We start from the raw sequence: 19,020 nt of genomic DNA on the forward strand, positions 1-19,020 counted from the left end.
ATTCTTATGGAATGATTGCAAACTTGTCAACACCTATGGAGCCATAGTTTCAGGTCTTGATATGTAAGCAGGTTCTTCTTAGAATTGGTTTCAAAGTTATTATTTTTTCCCCTAATTTAGCAAGCATAGCAAACTAATTTAGCAAATATTTTTATGGTCTGATAGTACCAGCAGCAGATAGCCACACTGGCAGTAGCTGTTTTCTGTTGAAACAGATGTGACTTTTAATTTTTTTCTGATGTTTGTGTTTCCCATTTTCTGCATCTTCTACTCTCTTACTGACAAAAGTATTCAAACTATATTGGTGTGGGCCTTCTGGGTTGTCCATAAGCATTTAGCTTTTAAAATTTTCTTAACCATAAGCTATGTTTTCTATTATATTTCTCATCATCTTTTCCTATGAACCCTTTTGCACTGAAGCCAACAAGCATATGTTGATTTCATCTAAATTTTTCCTAAAATTGCTCTTCCTCCACATTCTCAATAACAAACACTGGTTATCTAAAACATAATTAAGAAAAACTAATTTTTCAAAAGTATTGTTTTCTATCATTTTTCATCAAAAACATATACCATTTGTTAAATTACAAGTGCCCTTTACAGAACTTTGTTTCTAGGCAAAACAACTAACCTAGTAAATGAATGTTGGGAATACAGTTAGTGGCTGGATAAAATATATGTAAATCAATTTCTTCAGACTATTCTCCTAGTCTCAATATTATACTAAGCGACCAGAGTTTAAAAAAGTAAAGAAAGAAACATCCCTAGAATAAACATCGGGTATTTTTCTAAAAACCATGTGCTGAAAACACTTTTTTTTGGGGGGGGGGGGGGCACAAATAGATATGAAGTCCTTCTTTGAAAAATTTTAGCTAGTCAACGTTTGGCTATTTAAAAAAAACTATTTTAATTCTTACCTAAAGTATGTCCTTGCTGTATACTTCATTTTCAAAGGAGAAAAATCCTGGAGATTTGAAAGTGTTAAATATTTTCCATATCAGAGGTGACTTTCACATAAATATCCTCATATGCTGGAAATTTATGTTGCTGAAAATATTCACAATAGTATAATAAATGAATTTTAAAGAAATATTCAACTGAAATGCAGAAATAAGCAAAAATTATTGGTGATCTCTTTCAAAGACAGAGAATTCACTGGAACAATTTATTTTTATGAGCTTCTGTTGAACTAACCTGATATATTAATCAATTTATAAGGATACCTTTAAGATTCAGAAATGAATGGGATAGACATCTTCAGTGTAATAATGCCATCAGGTCCAATTGTGAATATTCTTTTTTTTTTAATTACCATCCATCTTAGAATCAATATTGTATACTGATTTCAAGGCAAAAGAGCAGCAAGGGCCAGGCAATGGGTGTTAGGTGACTTGGCCAGGGTCACATGGCAAGCATCTGAGTCTATATCTGAACCCAGGCCCTCCAATCTCTAGGTCTGGCTCTCAATTCACTGAAGCACCTATTTAAAAAAAAAATGGAATCGGTCTGGTCATGACATGCCTGCCTCTCAACTACAGAGAAAACTACAATTTCCCCATACTTCACTGACTTTATCTGGCTATAGTCTCTAAGTTTTAATGCTTTGCCTTTCCAAAAATAGAAACTAAGCTCAAAGGCATTTCATCTTTAATTTAGCTACTCATTTCTTCCTTCAGTCAGTTTAAACTGCCTAATTAAAAAACAGGAATTTAGAATGTTAATAACTATTATTCTCCCAAGCAATCATAAACACTGCTCAGCCCGTAGAGCTCCTCCCCCTCTAGTCAATACAGATGTTGTTACATCTCTTATGGTTAGGATTCAAAATTTGAAAACTAATTACTGAATCCTCCCATTTTCAAGAAGACAAGACAGACAGACTGAAGAGAAAGGTTTTATAAATCATGAATCTTTTGTCCATTTGGGTACTTCCTTCAATATATACCTTAACCTCTCTGAATCTTTAGTACATGACTGACAAATTACTGTGACTAAAATATTCTATCATCTAGTGTCCAGTCAAACGTCTACTGATGATCCTCTTAACAAGGCTAAGTCCATGAAAATAAATATTGCGAAGTCCATACTAGAAGCTGTTCCAACTTGCCAGGGTTTATGACCTTTTGGCAGTGCCTCTGAGAACAATTCCATACCAGAGCACCAGAGCTAGACCAGAATAGTGGCCTAATTTCATTATCAAGTAAGCTAGGCTAAACCCCAGTCTTTTCTTTACCTCTATTATTACCGGGCTAGAGTGTGACTCTTCAAATATACCAAATAGGAGAAGATAATAAGATCTGGTTAACAGGTAATTATGAAGTCTGACTCTCTTTCAATTCCAGTTTAGCCTTTAAAAGTAGGCCTTACACACTACATTACCACATAGTATGGGGACCAGAAGCAATAATGTAGGAAAGAGACAAATGGTATAATAATGTCCCCAGTTTCATTTCTTTTTTGATGGAACCTCCTAAAGGAAAGAAACCATCTCTTAATATGAAACAAAACATGTACATCAAGGAGTAATAAAGCTAAATAGCAGTTTTGGTTTTTTTAAAACCCTTACCTTCCATCTTGGAGCCAATACTCTGTATTGGCTCCAAGGCAGAAGAGTGGTAAGGGCTGGGCAATGGGGGTCAAGTGACTTGCCCAGGGTCACACAGCTGGGAAGTGGCTAAAGCCAGATTTGAATCTAGGACCTCCCGTCTCTAGGACTGGTTCTCAATCCACTGTGCTACCCAGCTGCCCCCCTAAATAGCAGTTTTTAAAAATTAAGGCAGCAATCACCAAAATGTGTTTTTATTAGTCTCATGGCAAGCTATATAGGATGACCAGAAAAAGATAAATGTAAAAGAATCACTTTTTCAAATTATCCACGGAAATAATGTTAAATACAAAGAAAGATTAGTGAGTTAAACAGGGTTAAGTAAAAACTCCTAAACTCTTGGAACAGCTTGCAATAAATCTTTACTAACGGAAAGCAAGTGAACAGTTGTCTTTTGTCTTTCTGTATACTGATTGACCTCATCTTCCCTCACAGCCATTTTTAGAAAACTTTTCTATGGAAACAAGTCTTATAAAGGGTCCAGTGTATATTAGTATAAATCCACATAAATTATTCAGGACAGCTGTAACCAGATTTAACAGGGAGGTACACATAGTCCCACACATTTAATAACAGTGGGAGAATATAACTGGATTATGCTTGCTTAAAACTACAGGTTTCCACAAAATCAACAAGGAATTAACGGAAGTCAATGGTATTGAAATGTACTAATTATCTAGTGTTGGAATAATATTGGGAACGCAGTTCTAGGTCAACAAGCATGTAAATCACAAGAATTGCAATCATATTTAATATAAAGATGGAAAAGAAGAGAATGTGCCATGGGAATTAAGAAGTATGAGAAAAGAGAATTTAACTCTGTAGCTAATGGATCAATTGGTTCGATATGCCTAATTTGAGTTTTAAGCTATATTGGTCAAATACTTTAATACTTGTCCACAGGAATATCACCTTTAGACAGGTACAGACACAGTATCTAGATCTATTATTCCCGGAAATGGTAGCTAGCTTGTCATTTTACCAAACATCTACTAGGTGATATCTCCATCTGCTTTGAACTTCAGGTAACATTAAGATTCTTTCCCAAAAATATAGAGGCCAAATTTTTCGGTTCCCTGATTGTCACACACCTTCCCCATAACTACTAACACTGGTTATATTAAGTAAAATGGTTCAGAATAAATGCCAATAAGTGGGTTATAAGGAATAAAGGCAAGAAGAATCAATAAATAGCAACCTTTGGGAGATGAGTGATAGAATTGTAACTTGAAAATGTCTTGGGAAAGAAAAAAATTTTGCAGGTACAAGTTGATTTCCCAAAAACTAACACAAAAATTATAAGATCAAGAGCCATTCTCCAAAAGCTAACTGGCCAAAGGACTTAAACACATCTTTCTCAAAAACAAACAAACAAACAAACAAAAAACAAAAAAACCCCTGCAAAACAAGTCATGTGAAAGACTGTTCAAAATCATACTACACTAGAGAAATACAAATCAAAACTGTTCTGTAGCCAGTAAATTGGCAAAAATAACCACCAGAATTCCAAATATCTTTTAGGCTATTTCTAGACTATGTTGTCCTGCTCATCTTAAGTCAGGCCATCCTCTTCAACCTCTCCCAAAGAACCACTGAGACTGCCCCTACATGTATAAGAGGTAAGTTAATTAGTGAAATAAAATTTATCCAACTAGACTTATTATTTAAGGAGTCTAATCTGATTAACAATTGCTATTCTTGAAGAGTCAGAATAAGCTGGAATTTCAAGATGAAAATAAGAGAATGAGACAAAAACTGAGATTTAATTAAATATGGAAACTCCAAAAGAAGTTTCATTCAGCTTCTGCTAGATTAATAATGGTGCCCCAAATGACTATTTTTGATTGACCCCACTCTTACAGTAAAGGCTATATTAATGTCATCTGATATCCCCAATCATTTCTGTAGCAACTTAACCCTGGAGCTTCAGCAGTTTCTATAGCAACCTCGTTCCTTTACAGGTGCCACATGGACTTCCTCCAAAACCTTTAACAACTTGCTTCATCAATGTTACTTGAGAATCACATTGGTTCCTTTTGTGACCTGATCAGGATCTCTAAGAGTTCCCAAACATCAGTGTCTAAATGATCTTCTTGGCTCTCTAAGATTTGTTTCTACAGTTAAACTTTTTTCTTAATATTCAAATACACTTAACAAATTTTCCAAATACTTTCCAATTTTTATACATAAAGTACTAAAGTGAACAGACTGCATTTATTAAGTGTTTACTACATCTTAAACACTGCTGAGCAGTCCTTTTCTCAAGTAGCTCAGACTCTAAAGTGGAAGACAATGCCTGTACAAATAAAAAATAATAAAGGGACAAAAATTAGTTTCTATCATACCACCTACCAATTCCAGTCAAACTCCCAAATATCTGCACCAGTGTACTCTGGGTTTCTTAATTCTTTTATACTTGGAAAATAAAATTAAGGAAAAGATAAACGAGGGGAAAAGTTAAGTTTGTTGTTTAAAATTTCACTAACTACTAATTCATGCTTACCATTGGATAATGCTTGTTGAAGTTCATTGTCAGATATTACTCCACTCCTATCTTTATCAACCCTACAAAATAATTGAAATACATTTTAATAATGATCATAATTTAAAGAAATTTAACAGAACTGCTTTATACTGCCAAATAGAAGTAAGCTCTTAAGTTATAAAAATGAAAGTTTTTTTTTCCTTCAGAATATAAGCATATTTACCTTTCTTGCTTCAAATTACTTACCTTCTCCCATCTTTTTCACTCTGTCCTGGCTTTCAGATAATATAATTTTCAAAAAGAATACAATCTCTTTGGCTACTTTGGAAACAAAACTATATATTTACATGTGTTTCTATAAATACACATAAATAAAAAAATATATCAGTCAGATGTGGAGGCACAGGCTTATAATGCCAGGTATTAGGAGGTAAAACTTAGGAGGGCTGGACTGCAGTTAACTACCAAGATCAGGTGTCTAACCAGGAATCACTAAGAAAGGAAGGTCAAAGATCTCTGGCTGGATCAGCCCTGGGATCATCTTGGGAGTAGTCCCTGTACTTCAGCCTAAGCAAGATGGGAGACATAGTCTTTAAATAAAATTTATTTTTGCTTGTGTATTTGAAGTTTTTTTTAACTGGTTTCTAGTAACTATACTTCTAAAATCACAATTCTAGGTCTCAGGTGGGCTGTGAATCATGGTCATTAATTTCAACTTTTCCTAACCTTTAGCTTTTTCTTGTCATTCTGCCCATGCATGCTCCGTGACTGATTTTGTTGTTATTGTTGTTGTTGCTGTTCTTTTTAGCCTCCTGGCTTTATACTTCCTTCTTTGCTGACCACCTACCCATAATGTCCTTTTCCAAACCCTTATTAATTTAAAACAAACAAACAAACAAAAAAAAAAACACCCTCACTTTCAGACATGGAGTCCTTCAATAACAACCAGTCCCTGAAGACAAGTGGGAAGCATTCTGTACACCAAGAAAACAGAAAATATGAGCCACCAGCTTAACTAGTTTCTTCTGTATTTCTAAATTTAGCATTCTCCAGGTTCTGCATGGACTCTCAGCCAAGTTACACACAACTGAGAAGAGAGCCTGTTTGGTGCAGTGGAAAAATCTGAAGTGAGAAGATCTGAATAAATCCTGACTGCCTTTTACTACCTTTGTGACCTTGGGCAAGCCACTACCTCTATGGGCTTTAGATTCCTCATCTATCAAATTAAGAGTTGTCAAATTAGATCATTTCTAAGATGCCTTCCAGCCTTACAACCTATCATCTAATGATCTAGAAATACCATAGTACCCTAAAATCCTGGATTAAGATCATAGATGGCAGGGCACCTAGATACTTGGCAGTAGTACTGAATTTGAGGGTTTAGGGGACCTGAATTCAGCCATTCAACATTTAGTTTAATGATCTTGGACAAATCATTTTAACTTCCCTGGGCCTCAGTTTCATCTCTAAAATGAGGGGGCTGGAATGTGGCTCAAAGGTCATTCATTCTATACATCAACGATAATATGATCTAGTGGCACCGGATGGACTCTGAAAAATCAAGGGAAGGGAGAGGTGTATTACTGGAAAGGAGGGAAAGGCATAATGCCAAAAGGATTCGAGGATTCTGCTCTCCTAGATTACATTCAATCCAACAAGCATGAATTACGAGTAAACTGAGCATAAACTGAGCACTGGGAACTGGGCTCCTGACAAAGTTCGGAAAAGACACCGATTCCGGTCTCTGTAGGACTAAGGGGTAACCTAGTCTGGTGGAATGAAGCCCAGAAATGGGGGTTTGAATCTCAGCTCAGCCACTCACCAACAGTGCCCGCCCACTTGCCTCTCTGGGCCTCAGTTTCCTCATCTCTACCACGAGGTTCCATAGACTGAACAGTAAAAAGAAGAGTTGAGTCAAGGGTCACCCTCTGGGATCCCGTGCCTGAGGCATGCGGGGCGCGCCGGAACCAGAGGCAGCCCCTCTCCCCAACCCCCGCCCTGGACTCATATTGCCTGGGGTGGGGGGGACCGGACCCGCCTGGAGCTGGTAGTCAGAGGAGAACCCAGGGCCAAGACAAGCGCATCCTCACCGCTGAAAGACGTTCCACAAGAAGCTCTGATCCGGGAGAGAAGCAGCAACGGCAGGCCCGGGGCCAGAACCGCCCCCAGGGCCCGTCCGGTAAGGGTAGGTGGCCATGGGCCGAGCAAAAGAAGAGGTTGTGTAGCGCGGACAAGAGAGAATGGCTCAGCGGGACTCCTTCACTTCCGCTTTCTGCGCTGGGGCGGAGGAGCCGGAAGAAAGGAAGGCTACTTCCGGGCGAATAGCCCACCTCCGGGAAGGTGGGGAAAGGTCGGGTAGGGTGTCACGTGAACTGGGGCCGCCAGTCCACGATCGAGGGCCGTGTTGCTTGGCAACGGATAGGCGCCAGGCTCTGGAAGCCGCCAAACTTCCGGGGAAGGGGCTCCCGATGGGCACCACGCCCTGGGAGTAAGGGTAGCGCAACGTGGGCTTCCTAGTTGGTGGCCTCCAGCTCCTAGGCAGACTGGGTGGCTATAACCGGGCGGTATGAGAGGCGGCTTATTTCGAGTTTTAGAGATCCAAGTCTAGAGCCAGAGGCTTCGGAATCGAGTTCTGGCGATTCGTTAGCCTTCCCCTCCCCAGGCCTCAGCTTTCTGGTCTGTTGCCAAAGACGGTGGGACGGAACCTTCCACTCCCAGGGCCTCATTCCTGGTTTTAAAAGACCGGGGTATGGGGTGGGGTGAGGCACGAGGCATTCCTCACCCCGGGCCTCAATTTTCTGGTCTGTTAACAGACTGGGGGCACCTCATCCCAGGCCTCAGGTTCCTGGTCGGTCACAGAAATCCAGGTGCCCCAGGTGACTAAGGTAGGCTGCCCTGACTTTTGCCTGCCCCAGGATGGGCAACTCCCAGCTTCAAGAAAAGGGAGTTTTCTGTTGAGGAAGAAAGAGCCAAGTGTTTATTCTGAGAAGGGTGGCTCCTCCTGTGACCCCAGCCCAACCTGTGGGTATTGTAGTCACTCTACTGTCCGGTTAAGTAACAATGCTGACTTTACGAAGTCCTTTTGCTAGGTCTATTTGGAGGGAGAAACCTGAAACAGGGGTCATGACTTACCTAAGATTTTGCTACCTAGGCAAACAGCAAAAAAGCCCTTTGCAAATTCTGGTCCACATTCCCATCTAAGCAGCCCACCCACTTAGGAGTCTTTTCTGTAATTTTTACTCCTAGGAAAGGCCCGTAAAATGCAGAGGCAACTGCGATTCCAGTTAGATCCGGGTTTGAGACTTGTCTTTGAAACTTACTGGATCCCTGACCCTGAATAAGCCTGACCTCTCAATACTTTCAAAAGCTATGACTGGAAGTTGCATTGGTAGGGGTAAGTTTCTTCACTGGAGTACCAGGTACCCAATGAAATCAGTCTCTATCCCTAAAATGCAAATATTTGATAGGCTGTAAGAATCAAATTAAATGAATGTAAACTGCAAACTTTGAAGTGCAATCTAATGTAATTTCTTCTTCTACCATACTGTACAGCAAATGAAGATACTTTACTGATTTATAGACTATAAGAATCAAATTAGATCTATGTAAATTATGAAGTATAATCTTAATGTGATCTTTATGCTACCATAATTCTTAGGCCTCTGACCTGGTTGTTGAGTTAAATTATGCCCCAAATCCCAACTCTGGAGAAGAGTTAAGAAAATTCTCAAAGAAGCAAATATATGAGTAGAAGATTACATAAAGTATCTGATACATAAAATGATTGATGAGCTGGCTAGTTTTAGTGGACCTTTATCATTGTCTTTTGTTGCATAGTACCAGAGAGAAGATGGGGTAAACCTTGGAAATAAAGGTGATGTAAAAACAAATTTATCAATTAAAAAAAGCTGTCAACTTAAAATAAGATTAAAAAGATCCCCCCTACCCCCAGCCTCTGAAAGATTAGGGATGACAAGGAAATGAATGCCATGTTGAAACAAGATGAAAAGGAGAGGGGAAGGTACTTAACTGCCATGCAAATGTAGACCAAACAAAATAATATAGAAATACTCATATTTCTTGAAATCTCCATTCTTATAAGGTCAGAGAATTTAGTGCTGGAGAAAAGCATGTATTGCTTATCTTTATCCAAAGTCACTTTAGGAAGTTAAGGTGGAGATCAAAGATTCAAATCCAGATCCTCTTGAGTTCATATCCAGTGTTTTTACCATTGGGCTCCAGAATAACAATTCCTTGGCACTGTTTTGTCAGGTAACAAGCCAACTCATGACTATTAGTGCCAAAAGAGGTGTGATGGTAAAATTATTCTTCACTGGGTTTCATCACCTAATAGTAATGGCCTTCTAACTGGATATCATCTCACCATTGCACTGTTTGAGATGCAAGGAAGAAAACTTCTTGGTGTAAGAATTGGAATATTTCTACCCAGATACATATTTTATAAAGTTTATTAGAAAGGGTAGACAATCATTCCTCTAAGTATCCTGACCACATGGTGTCTAGCCTGCAAGTCCCTTCCCCCTTCCCTTCAGCTGCCTGCTCTGTTCCCAACTTCTTCCTTCCTCTCTTCTCACTTCTCCCCCTCTCAAGCCCAAAGCCTTGACTTTTATTGATGTACAGCACGTACAAGGATACAAACCTGGCACAACTGTGTTATGTCAGGAATGTTTGATGGACAGGCCAAGCTACTCAGGAGGGGGAGGGAATGAACTTCCTTGACACATTGGGAAGTTTATAAATACCTAGTTAGCTTCTAGTTATAGTCAAGTCCCCAAATAGACAAGATTACCAAATGTTACAGTTAGTATAGAAAAAATTTCTGCATTGTATCAAAGGATGGGTTAGAAGATGTATAAGTTCTGAATATAGGCTTCTGTGATTTTAAGAATTAAGCAAAATATAGAAATGAGAATTTGTATTTTTTTTGTTTTCATTTAAGAGGACCTAAGAGGCAATTTTTAAAATGGATCTGCCTTTAAGTACATCTTTTAGATTTGAAGAGATAACTCATATGCCTAGAGGGCACTTAATAAATGCTTGTTGATTGTGTGTGTGGCTATGTCTTGGAAGAGCAGCAGTCCTCCCCATATTGTGGAATAACTAATTTCAGCTTAATCTTTGTCTTGCTTGCCTCTTGCCATTTTTGAATTTTCTTTCAGGCTACCTGACAATTTTGCTAAAAAATGAACCATGTCAGATTGCTGGTTTTGGTATAGCAAGCTGATCTGTATTGGTGTTTCTTATCATTAAAAGTTGTGTTAGAGTGAATCTTTAAAGTTTCCTCTCCTTTTTGCCGTCTTCACAGTTTAGCACACCATACAGTGTTGCTCCAAGAGTGCTCAGTTGACATCCATCCTTTGCAAATGTGTAATCCCAGGGCGTTACAGTAAGCCCCACTATGCTGATAGATTGGCTGAATCCCAGGATTTCACTTAGTGTTTTAGATTTTCTATTTAATGTTGAGTATTGTTCATAGGCAATGCTGTTGGATGTAAATCAAAATCATATAAGTCTTCTTGTGTGCTTAACACCTATGTGCCACGCTAATAAGGCCTTCTCATTTTAAAGGCAAAAAAACAGAAGCTGAGTATTGTGAAATTGAGATTAACTCCACCCTACTTATTCTTTAGAATTTTAGTTACTAGGAATGTAGACACCCCCACTTAAGGATTAAGTGTGAGGGAGGAAGGTCTATGACCCACATGTGCTAGCAAGTGACAAATCAGAAACAACTGACTGCCTCCTGGGCAGACCAAATTCAAGTTAAGGCACCACTAAGGCACAGAAAATGACACAGAGAACTGCTTTTAAAATTTGTGGCCACTTCCTGTGAGGAGGTCTTTGCCTTGGAACTTGACCTTGGAGGAGCTCGGGCTTGAGATCTCAGACTGCTTCCCTTTGGATTGCCACTTGGTGAGTGAAAAAGGCTGATTCCCTTTCCTTAGCTTTCTCTGGAGGCACCAGCCTCTGGAGAGGCCCTCATCTTGGAGGCAGCCTTGTGGCTAGAAGATGTGTTAAATTTAATCCTCTGCCCCTTCCCCCCCTTTTGAGGACCACTAAATTCCTGCCTGGTTCAGACCAGTCTGGAGCAGCTATCTCTTTCTTTCTCTCATTTCCTTAATTTCTTCCCTCTATTTGTAAATAAACTACCATAAAAGCCATTCTGACTTGAGTAATTCATTGGGATTTAGTAATTAAATCCCTGGCAACCAATTCTTAAATATTCAGTCCAACCATAAATTTTACCCCTTATGGTCTTTAGTGACTTGCCAAGGGTCTCATAGTTAGCAACCAGCAGAGCCAAGATCCAAACTAGGCTCCTCTCACTCCATATCTAGTGTTCTTTCCAATACTAATATGAAGTAAATCTACTTTTACAATTCAAGACTCTTAGTCAGTAGATGGTAAGTAGATAATTCTGTTTCAAGTTTTCCAGTATCTAGATAAACTTTGGGCAACATTTGGAAGCAAGCTTCCCATTCCCTTCTCTATGAACATCAACATACCCTCCTTGCACTTAGTGCTCCTTCTGCCTGTATTGCATTCTCTACCCCAACCCAATAAACACCAGTAAACTCCCAGCTTTGGAGATACTATGTTGAGAAACCCCAGCTGTTAAGATTTCAAGTAACATCTAGCTGTAAGGTAGGGGTAGAAAAGTTTCTTGGCAATGGAGATGTTTTTTCTCTCCCTTAAAAGTGGAAAGTTACCTCTTTTTAGCTGGGAGGAAAATGCTAAAGTCAGAGAAGTTTTTGTATTCTTAGCATAAATATTCTGTGTTAGCTTTCTCAGAGGGATAGAGCTGGATCCTTTGGGGAATGACTAAAGCAGAAACTTGTGAAAGAAGGCAATCATAGAATTAATTCTTTGAGCCAAAGTACCAAGGGTTGGCAGCTGTCCTCAAGTACCACAGCTTATTGACTTGGGACACTTGCCTTTACCTTTAACAAAACAATTTGCCTGGTATAAAAAAGCACAGAAGGCTGCAGTTATTTTTCATCTGTAGCAAGGAGCCAAAATTCACTTTTATTTAAAAATAAACATCACTATGTTTCTGAATTTAAATGTGATATAATAATCACAAGATGTCTTATAGGAGTAATGCAAGATTAATTGTTAACAATCAAGCCTCTGAAAGATTATAGATAACAAGGAAATTTTTGCATATTTTATGATTATTTGTGTCAATCGTTAGTGCTATTTTTTACCCATAGAAATAACAGAATTTTTAAAAAAAGAACATTATGCTACATACATATACCAGACTTTATGAAGCATTCTATACATAATTACATGAATTGATCTAAAAAGCTAGTGAACTCAATAAGAGCGAATAGCAGGTGGAACTGTGGCACAGTCAGCTTCATTCAAAGTTTTGTCGATTACAGGTCTATATTCCAAAGAAACCTAAAAAGAGAAATCAGATATCAGCTTATATTCCAAAACATATATCATCTGTTTTGTGGGAAAAAATATATATAATTGTGTCTTTTTTTTTTTAAAACCCTTACCTTCTGTCTTGGAGCCAATACTGTGTATTGGCTTCAAGGCAGAAGAGTGGTAAGGGCTAGGCAATGGGGGTCAAGTGACTTGCCCAGGGTCACACAGCTGGGAAGTGTCTGAGGCCAGATTTGAACCTAGGACCTCCAGTCTCTAGGCCTGGCTCTCAATCCACTGAGCTACCCAGCTGCCCCCAATTGTGTCTTTAAAAAGACACTTTTCAAGTTACTAATCCCCAAATAATACCTCCATTATCAATTCTGACAATTACTAACAGAATTACTGATTAATTATAAGGAATTTAAAAGTGTTGAATAAGACTGACCAATAATGAAGCAATTCCACTCAGCTCTCAATCTATATTATGTATTATTTCCATACAACAACTCCAACTTCAGTTTTTTTCTGTATTCAGTTGCTATAAATTGAACTACATATGTTCTAGTAGTCTAGAGTAATTATCCTTTAAGGATAATGCTCTATAGCATTCTCTTAACACTTTTTTTTTTGCTGAATCTTTGATTTAAAATATTTTTCTTATGAAATTCTTCCATTAAAGCCCTACACATATACCTTCATCATGGTGGAAGTGACTCCAGGATCCTGAAAGTCAGTCCAGTAAATCTCAAGTTCTGGCAAATTTGACAGAGTTGGATAGACTCCTAATTTAAAATTTAAAAACAACAACAACCGATCTGCACCATGAGTAGAGTAAGTAGTCCATCAAAATTTGGAGTCTTTTTGCAGAAAGTTGGCTACCAGGTGTATTCATGAGGGTTGTTTATTAGGAAAGTATGGAAGAGTTTTGATCTGCACAGAGGTGGAGAACATCTAGAGTATTAAACAATTTAAAATTCTGGCAGGTTAAACCCAAATATACTGAAATCTAAATGAGCTTTGTTGGCAATGGATGAAAAATCCAACTTAATACATGCTTAACAGATGAAATATACAACTGATGATGTAAAACCAACAAAAATCTATTAAGCACTATATCAGTCACTATTAGTAGGCACTAGTGATATCTTTCTAAGACAATTTTCATTATGTGTATGTGCACATGTATCTTATTCTTTAGTGCTTGATTATAAATCCAATTCCATAGGATCAAGTACTCAACCTGTTTTCAGTAGCAAAACTTCACACAACACAAACTATTTTTACTTCTCCCTCAAGTGTAAAAATTAAATCAATATACAGTTCTTCAACTATTATATTTTATAAGATTTATTAATAATCATTAGAAGTAAAGGAATAAAAAGTTAACAAAATAAAACCATGTGCCCATGGCTAATATACCTGCTCAAACAGCCTGCTCCACCAATGTCCCAAACCAGGAAGGAAAGAGCACTAGCCATGGAAGACTACCTTATTTATTCTCCTGTCTATATCAGCACATAATGACAGGAAGTCGGTGGCTCCTAGGAATCATAGTTTTTAGGGCAACAGATTTATTTTTCTGTATTTCACAGTGTGGCAAACTTTCTGTAGTCCTGGCTACTAATTGGGTAAGTACATAATTACTTAAATCATTTTAATTGGGCCCTGATTCAAGGACCTCTGCTATAGGTTTATTTTTCTTTACTTAGAATTTTTACACATAAGACTTTGATATTTTTTATTTCAACCAGAAGTTATTTTTTCTCTTTTATTTGGATTTTTTTGATGTTTTTGATTTTCTTTTGCCAATTGGTTCATATACCTCATAATTCAGCTATGTATCCCTGAATGATCCCTGTGTTTTTCACTATCCTTCTTACGGGGGCATGTGTAATTATCCTATAATGCAAAGTTTAAATTCTTTTGAGAGTAATTTCAGGATAAGAAACTTGCTACCTCTCTGAATCCAGAAAGTGAACTGTTTGGAGAAGGGCCATGAAGATGCCTTCAGAAACCATACCCTGCAGATCGAGAGTGAACTCTGGAATGCAGTGATTTGAACTCTGAGCGATTGAATGCATTTGTATTGTATGTATAGTCTTATGCCAAAGGGGACTTCCCCCCCAATTGGCTCTTTGTCAATGTGCCTAGAAATCACTGGTTTTGTTCTCTTTCCCTTTTATCACCCAATTATTGTAATTTATTAAAAGTTGGTTATGTTTACAAGATCCATTGGAGAGACTAGTCTTCCAAAGGATGGGGGGGTGGGGGGGAGATATGTAATTAGAAATCTGTTACTCTAAAAACTACAATTCCCAGGATCCAATGACTTCCTGTCATTCGTGCTGTCTTAGATAGGAGAATAAATAAGGTGGTCTTCCGTGGCTAGTGCTCTTTCCTTCCTGGGACTGGACATAAGTGGAGCAGGCTGTTTGAGCAGGTATGTTAGCCATCGGCATATGGTTTTATTTTGTTAACTTTTTATTCTTTTACTTCCAGTGATTATTAATAAATCTTATAAAATATAATATTTGAAGTATTGTATATTAATTTAATTTTTATACAAGTGGAACTGATGGCTAGGCAAACATTAAAAACAAAAACAAACTATGAATTACACTCCAAATCCTTGTCCATTTTGATACATTAACACTTATAAGATACCTACAATTGATGTTAGAGAATGGAAATGAAAAAAGTACTCAAATGCCTTAAATGACATTAGCAGAACGAATTACCACATACCTTTCCAGTTTTGACATCTACATAAGAAAGTGTGTGCTTTCTCCAGTGTTCTTCAAATGGTTTCTTTCGTTGTCCCTCAATTGGCTTGGAATAATCATACTCATCAATTCTTACCTAAAGATAAAAAACATTATGGAATATCCCTTGACAATGCCATTCATTACATGCAGTTGCTTGCTTAATAACTGCTTGCTGACATCACCATGAAAATTATCAAAAATAAATACACCCAACCTCATATTTTTGGCTTATCTATAAAATACTAAAGTACTTTCAGGGATCCCAAACTTAAATACCAATATTCTCTCAGTATTCCTATACAGCTATGAAACAAAGAATAATACTATTTTAAGTTAATCAAATTGCAGGTGACCAAGAAGGCAAAGACACAATGTACGAATAAAGAGGCTCTAGCATTAAATTAGTGGCATTAAATTCCCCATTAAGGAAACTTTTTACTAAAAAGGGAGTTGGGTTAGCTATATAGTGAAATGAGGCATAACATTTCACCCAAGGGCTAAAATGCAATGCAATCTATAAAATATTAAAATGGAGGTTCTTTTTTTGTATGTGTTATAGATCCCATGGGTAGTCTGATGAAGCCTATACAGCCCTTCTCAGAATATTTTTAAATTCATAAAATAAAATTCATAGGCTTAAAATGGAAAATTATTAAATCCAAACATATATATATTTCCCCATCTTCCCCCCTCTTAAAACAGGATTAAGAATCTCTGCATGAAAAGAACTAGGCAGCAACATCCAGTAAACGGCATGTATATCTTATAAAGAATTTATTGAAATACATAGGCAAATATCAAAGTATGACAAGGCATGAAACAGTGGAGTTTGAGCCACAAACTACATTGAAAGAGAAAATTCTCAAAACAATGAGATCATAAATTCGTGTGTGATAATTTCATTTATTTTTCAAGGTATGTTTCCTCTCAAAGAGACCTGACTTTAGGGGTACAATCTATAATCAGAATACATGAATATTCAAAAGTTATACTCTGAGAATCTGTTTTGTCAAACAACAGCAGTTCCTTTTTCAAATAAAAACTTACACTGAGACATACTGAGCATTCACCCCAAAAACACTAATTAGTTTATTTCCAAATAATCAACAAGGATTAACTTTGAGTCTTATTATCAAAAAGAAAGCCAAGTACATCACTGATCCAGTGACACTGCTCTCCTTGCTGTTTTTTGCACATGACACTTCATTCTCCTAATTATGAGCATTTTCCCTGTCTGTCCCTCATACCTGGAATTCTCTTCCCTCCTCAGCTTTGGCAAGAAGCCATTTCCAATCCAAAATTTTAAGTATCAGAACTAGAATTAAAACTCATAAACACTGACTAAACTCACTATAGCATGAATTTTGGCATGGTGCAAGACATTTGGTAGTTATTTAGTGATCAAATGAATTAGGAAACAGTGTAACTGGGTGCTAGATTTTGTTCAAGTCAATAGTGTTATGTGTGTTCAGATATAGGGAAAATGGGCAGGAGCTTTGTGGAAAAGTAAAGCTTCAGATGGGATGTAAAAGAATGAATGGGGAAAAGATCTTTTGATAAACCACAGAATAAATTTGCTTTCAAGATGGTGCAGATGTTCATAACATTTACCATGTTTTTTCTTAGTCTTCTCTAGTCAAAGCTAATCATATTTTTTTATAAACTATATGGGTAGGGACCAAATCATAACTGTCTTTATCCATGCCCTCACATAGTACTTTGCTATTAGTAAGTGCTTAAATAAATGGCTATTGGCTCAATGAAAAACCAAGTAGGCTGTCTTTGGAGATAGTGAATTTATGGTTACTTAAAGTGTTCAAGCAGAGGCTGACTACTTGCCCTAAATGCTACAGAAGTGATGGCAGATGTGAAAGGTCAAATTAGATGACCCTGAAACACTCTTTCAACTCTCATTTTTATGACTGTCTGAGAGCCACTTTGAGTTATGTAAGAAATGCTTATGAATGCTTCCCCCAAAACACATCATAAAACATTATAATTCTCCTTTACTGCATTATTTGTAGTTTGTGTGTGGGAGTGGGTAAAGTACACTGTGGTAATAGAACTGAGTTGCACAGTTTCATTTACCCCTGAAAATTGTGAAATGTCAACTAAGGAATCCAAGACCTATATTTTGAATGGTCACCACTCAACATTCTAATACCTGATTAAATCAAAGGTCAGCCTTACTTTCAACCAAATAAAACATTGCAATCTTATTTGTATAAGGTTAGAACATTCTTTCTTTTATAACATAGAGCAAAGACAAATTTTAATCTAGCCATCTTTTTATGTTTAGCCATTTCCTAATTATCATTAATTCTCAGCAAATGGAAGCTGAATTAATGAACTTTTATTGTACAATTGAATTCACTATAATTTCTACTAAACAGATTTCTACTAACATCACAACCTGTTTTCTTCTAATGATGGTTCCACATCAGTGTGTCTAACAAGGCTATACTGCAGCATACACAGCACTTCAGAGAAGTGGATGGAGTCAAATTTAAAGAGCTAATTTTTTTTTACTGTATATATGGAGGGAGAGGAAAAAGGGTGCCAGGAAACAAATGCGGTATAAAAGCAAAAGTACCAATAAGTGTAAAAAACTATAGTTATTTAATTTATAAAAAATATTGCAAATAAAGTAGTAGTCAAATGCTGAGAAAAATGTATTGAACTCTTATTACTCTTCAAATTTTTCTCCCCCAACTTTGGCCCAAAATAACAAAATTCTATTTGCTGCAGAATGGATCAGATTCAAAGCCATTTCATACAAATGATATTTTACAAAGAAAAGAAGAAAAAAAACATGCTCAGGTGTTCAATGTGAAACCAACTTTGATGTAATGGGAAGAAGAATCACTTGTCCAAGGAGAAGAGGTGGATATTTGAACTACAGAAAGCCCAGAGGAAAATATAAAGACTTTTTAATGGCCTCTCATACTGTAAGGTGGGGAGGAGGGAAGAAGGAAAGCTCCTAAAATACTGTTTTAATGGGACTTCTTAAAAGGTACCAGGTAGCACAGTGGACAGAGGACTGGAATTGGAGTCAGAAAGACCAAAGTTTAACTCCAGCCTCAGCTATTAACTAACTGTGTGACTCAGGACAGGTCATTTGAGCTATGTTTGCATTAGTTTCCTCACTATAAAATTGGGAATAATAATAGAATTTATATGGCAGGGTTGTTTTAAGAAGAAAATGGGATATTTGTAAAAATTTTTGTAAACTATAAAGCATTATATAAATTATATTATTATTAGCTAATTCAAATTATCATATTGCATCTATACATTATAAAAACTGAAAGTATAATAGCACACCGTAGGCTCTTTGGCTTTGTTGTTACCATCAAAGGTAAGAAGATCTTGATTTTTTTTCTTTTTTTTTTAAACCCTTACCTTCCACCTTGGAGTCAATACTGTGTATTGGCTCCAAAGCAGAAGAGTGGTAAGGGCTAGGCAATGGGGGTCAAGGGACTTGCCCAGGGTCACACAGCTGGGAAGTGGCTAAGGCCAGATTTGAACCTAGGACCTCCCATCTCTAGGGCTGGCTCTCAATCCATTGAGCTACCTAGCTGCCCCCAAGAAGATCTTTCTTGGGGTACCAGAAATGAGAGGTATTGTGGTGGGGGAGATTAGAGTATTGCTCTATTCTAGTTTATGTTTATAGTTTAGTCAAGATGCACAACAGAAATGATCAACAATGCCTATTTGTTCTAACAATGCTGTGAGACACATGAAAAAAGGAGAAATAAGATCCT

At 37.3% G+C, this 19,020-nt stretch overlaps 2 protein-coding genes across 3 annotated transcripts in view; both read right to left on the reverse strand.

Annotated features, from left to right (window-relative positions):
- PDCD6 (programmed cell death 6) overlaps window positions 1-7,418 on the reverse strand; it is a 31,237-nt gene extending 23,819 nt beyond the window's left edge. The window contains exons 1-2 of one of the 2 annotated variants that reach the window (XM_001363005.4): window positions 7,181-7,418; window positions 5,109-5,170 (exon numbers count right to left, since the gene is read on the reverse strand). In XM_001363005.4, the coding sequence (XP_001363042.1) occupies window positions 5,109-5,170; window positions 7,181-7,287 (169 nt within the window). In that variant the 5' untranslated portion in view covers window positions 7,288-7,418. The remainder of the gene's footprint in view (window positions 1-5,108; window positions 5,171-7,180) is intronic. The other variant, XM_007486760.3, reaches the window with a different exon arrangement.
- Window positions 7,419-12,103: 4,685 nt separating this feature from the next.
- The window catches only part of SDHA (succinate dehydrogenase complex flavoprotein subunit A), a 49,230-nt gene continuing 42,313 nt past the window's right edge, over window positions 12,104-19,020 (reverse strand). Inside the window, exons 14-15 of the mRNA XM_007486759.3 lie at window positions 15,237-15,350; window positions 12,104-12,518 (exon numbers count right to left, since the gene is read on the reverse strand). Of these exons, the coding sequence (XP_007486821.1) occupies window positions 12,432-12,518; window positions 15,237-15,350 (201 nt within the window). The 3' untranslated portion in view covers window positions 12,104-12,431. The remainder of the gene's footprint in view (window positions 12,519-15,236; window positions 15,351-19,020) is intronic.

The sequence above is a fragment of the Monodelphis domestica genome, chromosome 3 (genome assembly GCF_027887165.1).
Source record: "Monodelphis domestica isolate mMonDom1 chromosome 3, mMonDom1.pri, whole genome shotgun sequence".
NCBI classification, from domain to species: domain Eukaryota; kingdom Metazoa; phylum Chordata; class Mammalia; order Didelphimorphia; family Didelphidae; genus Monodelphis; species Monodelphis domestica.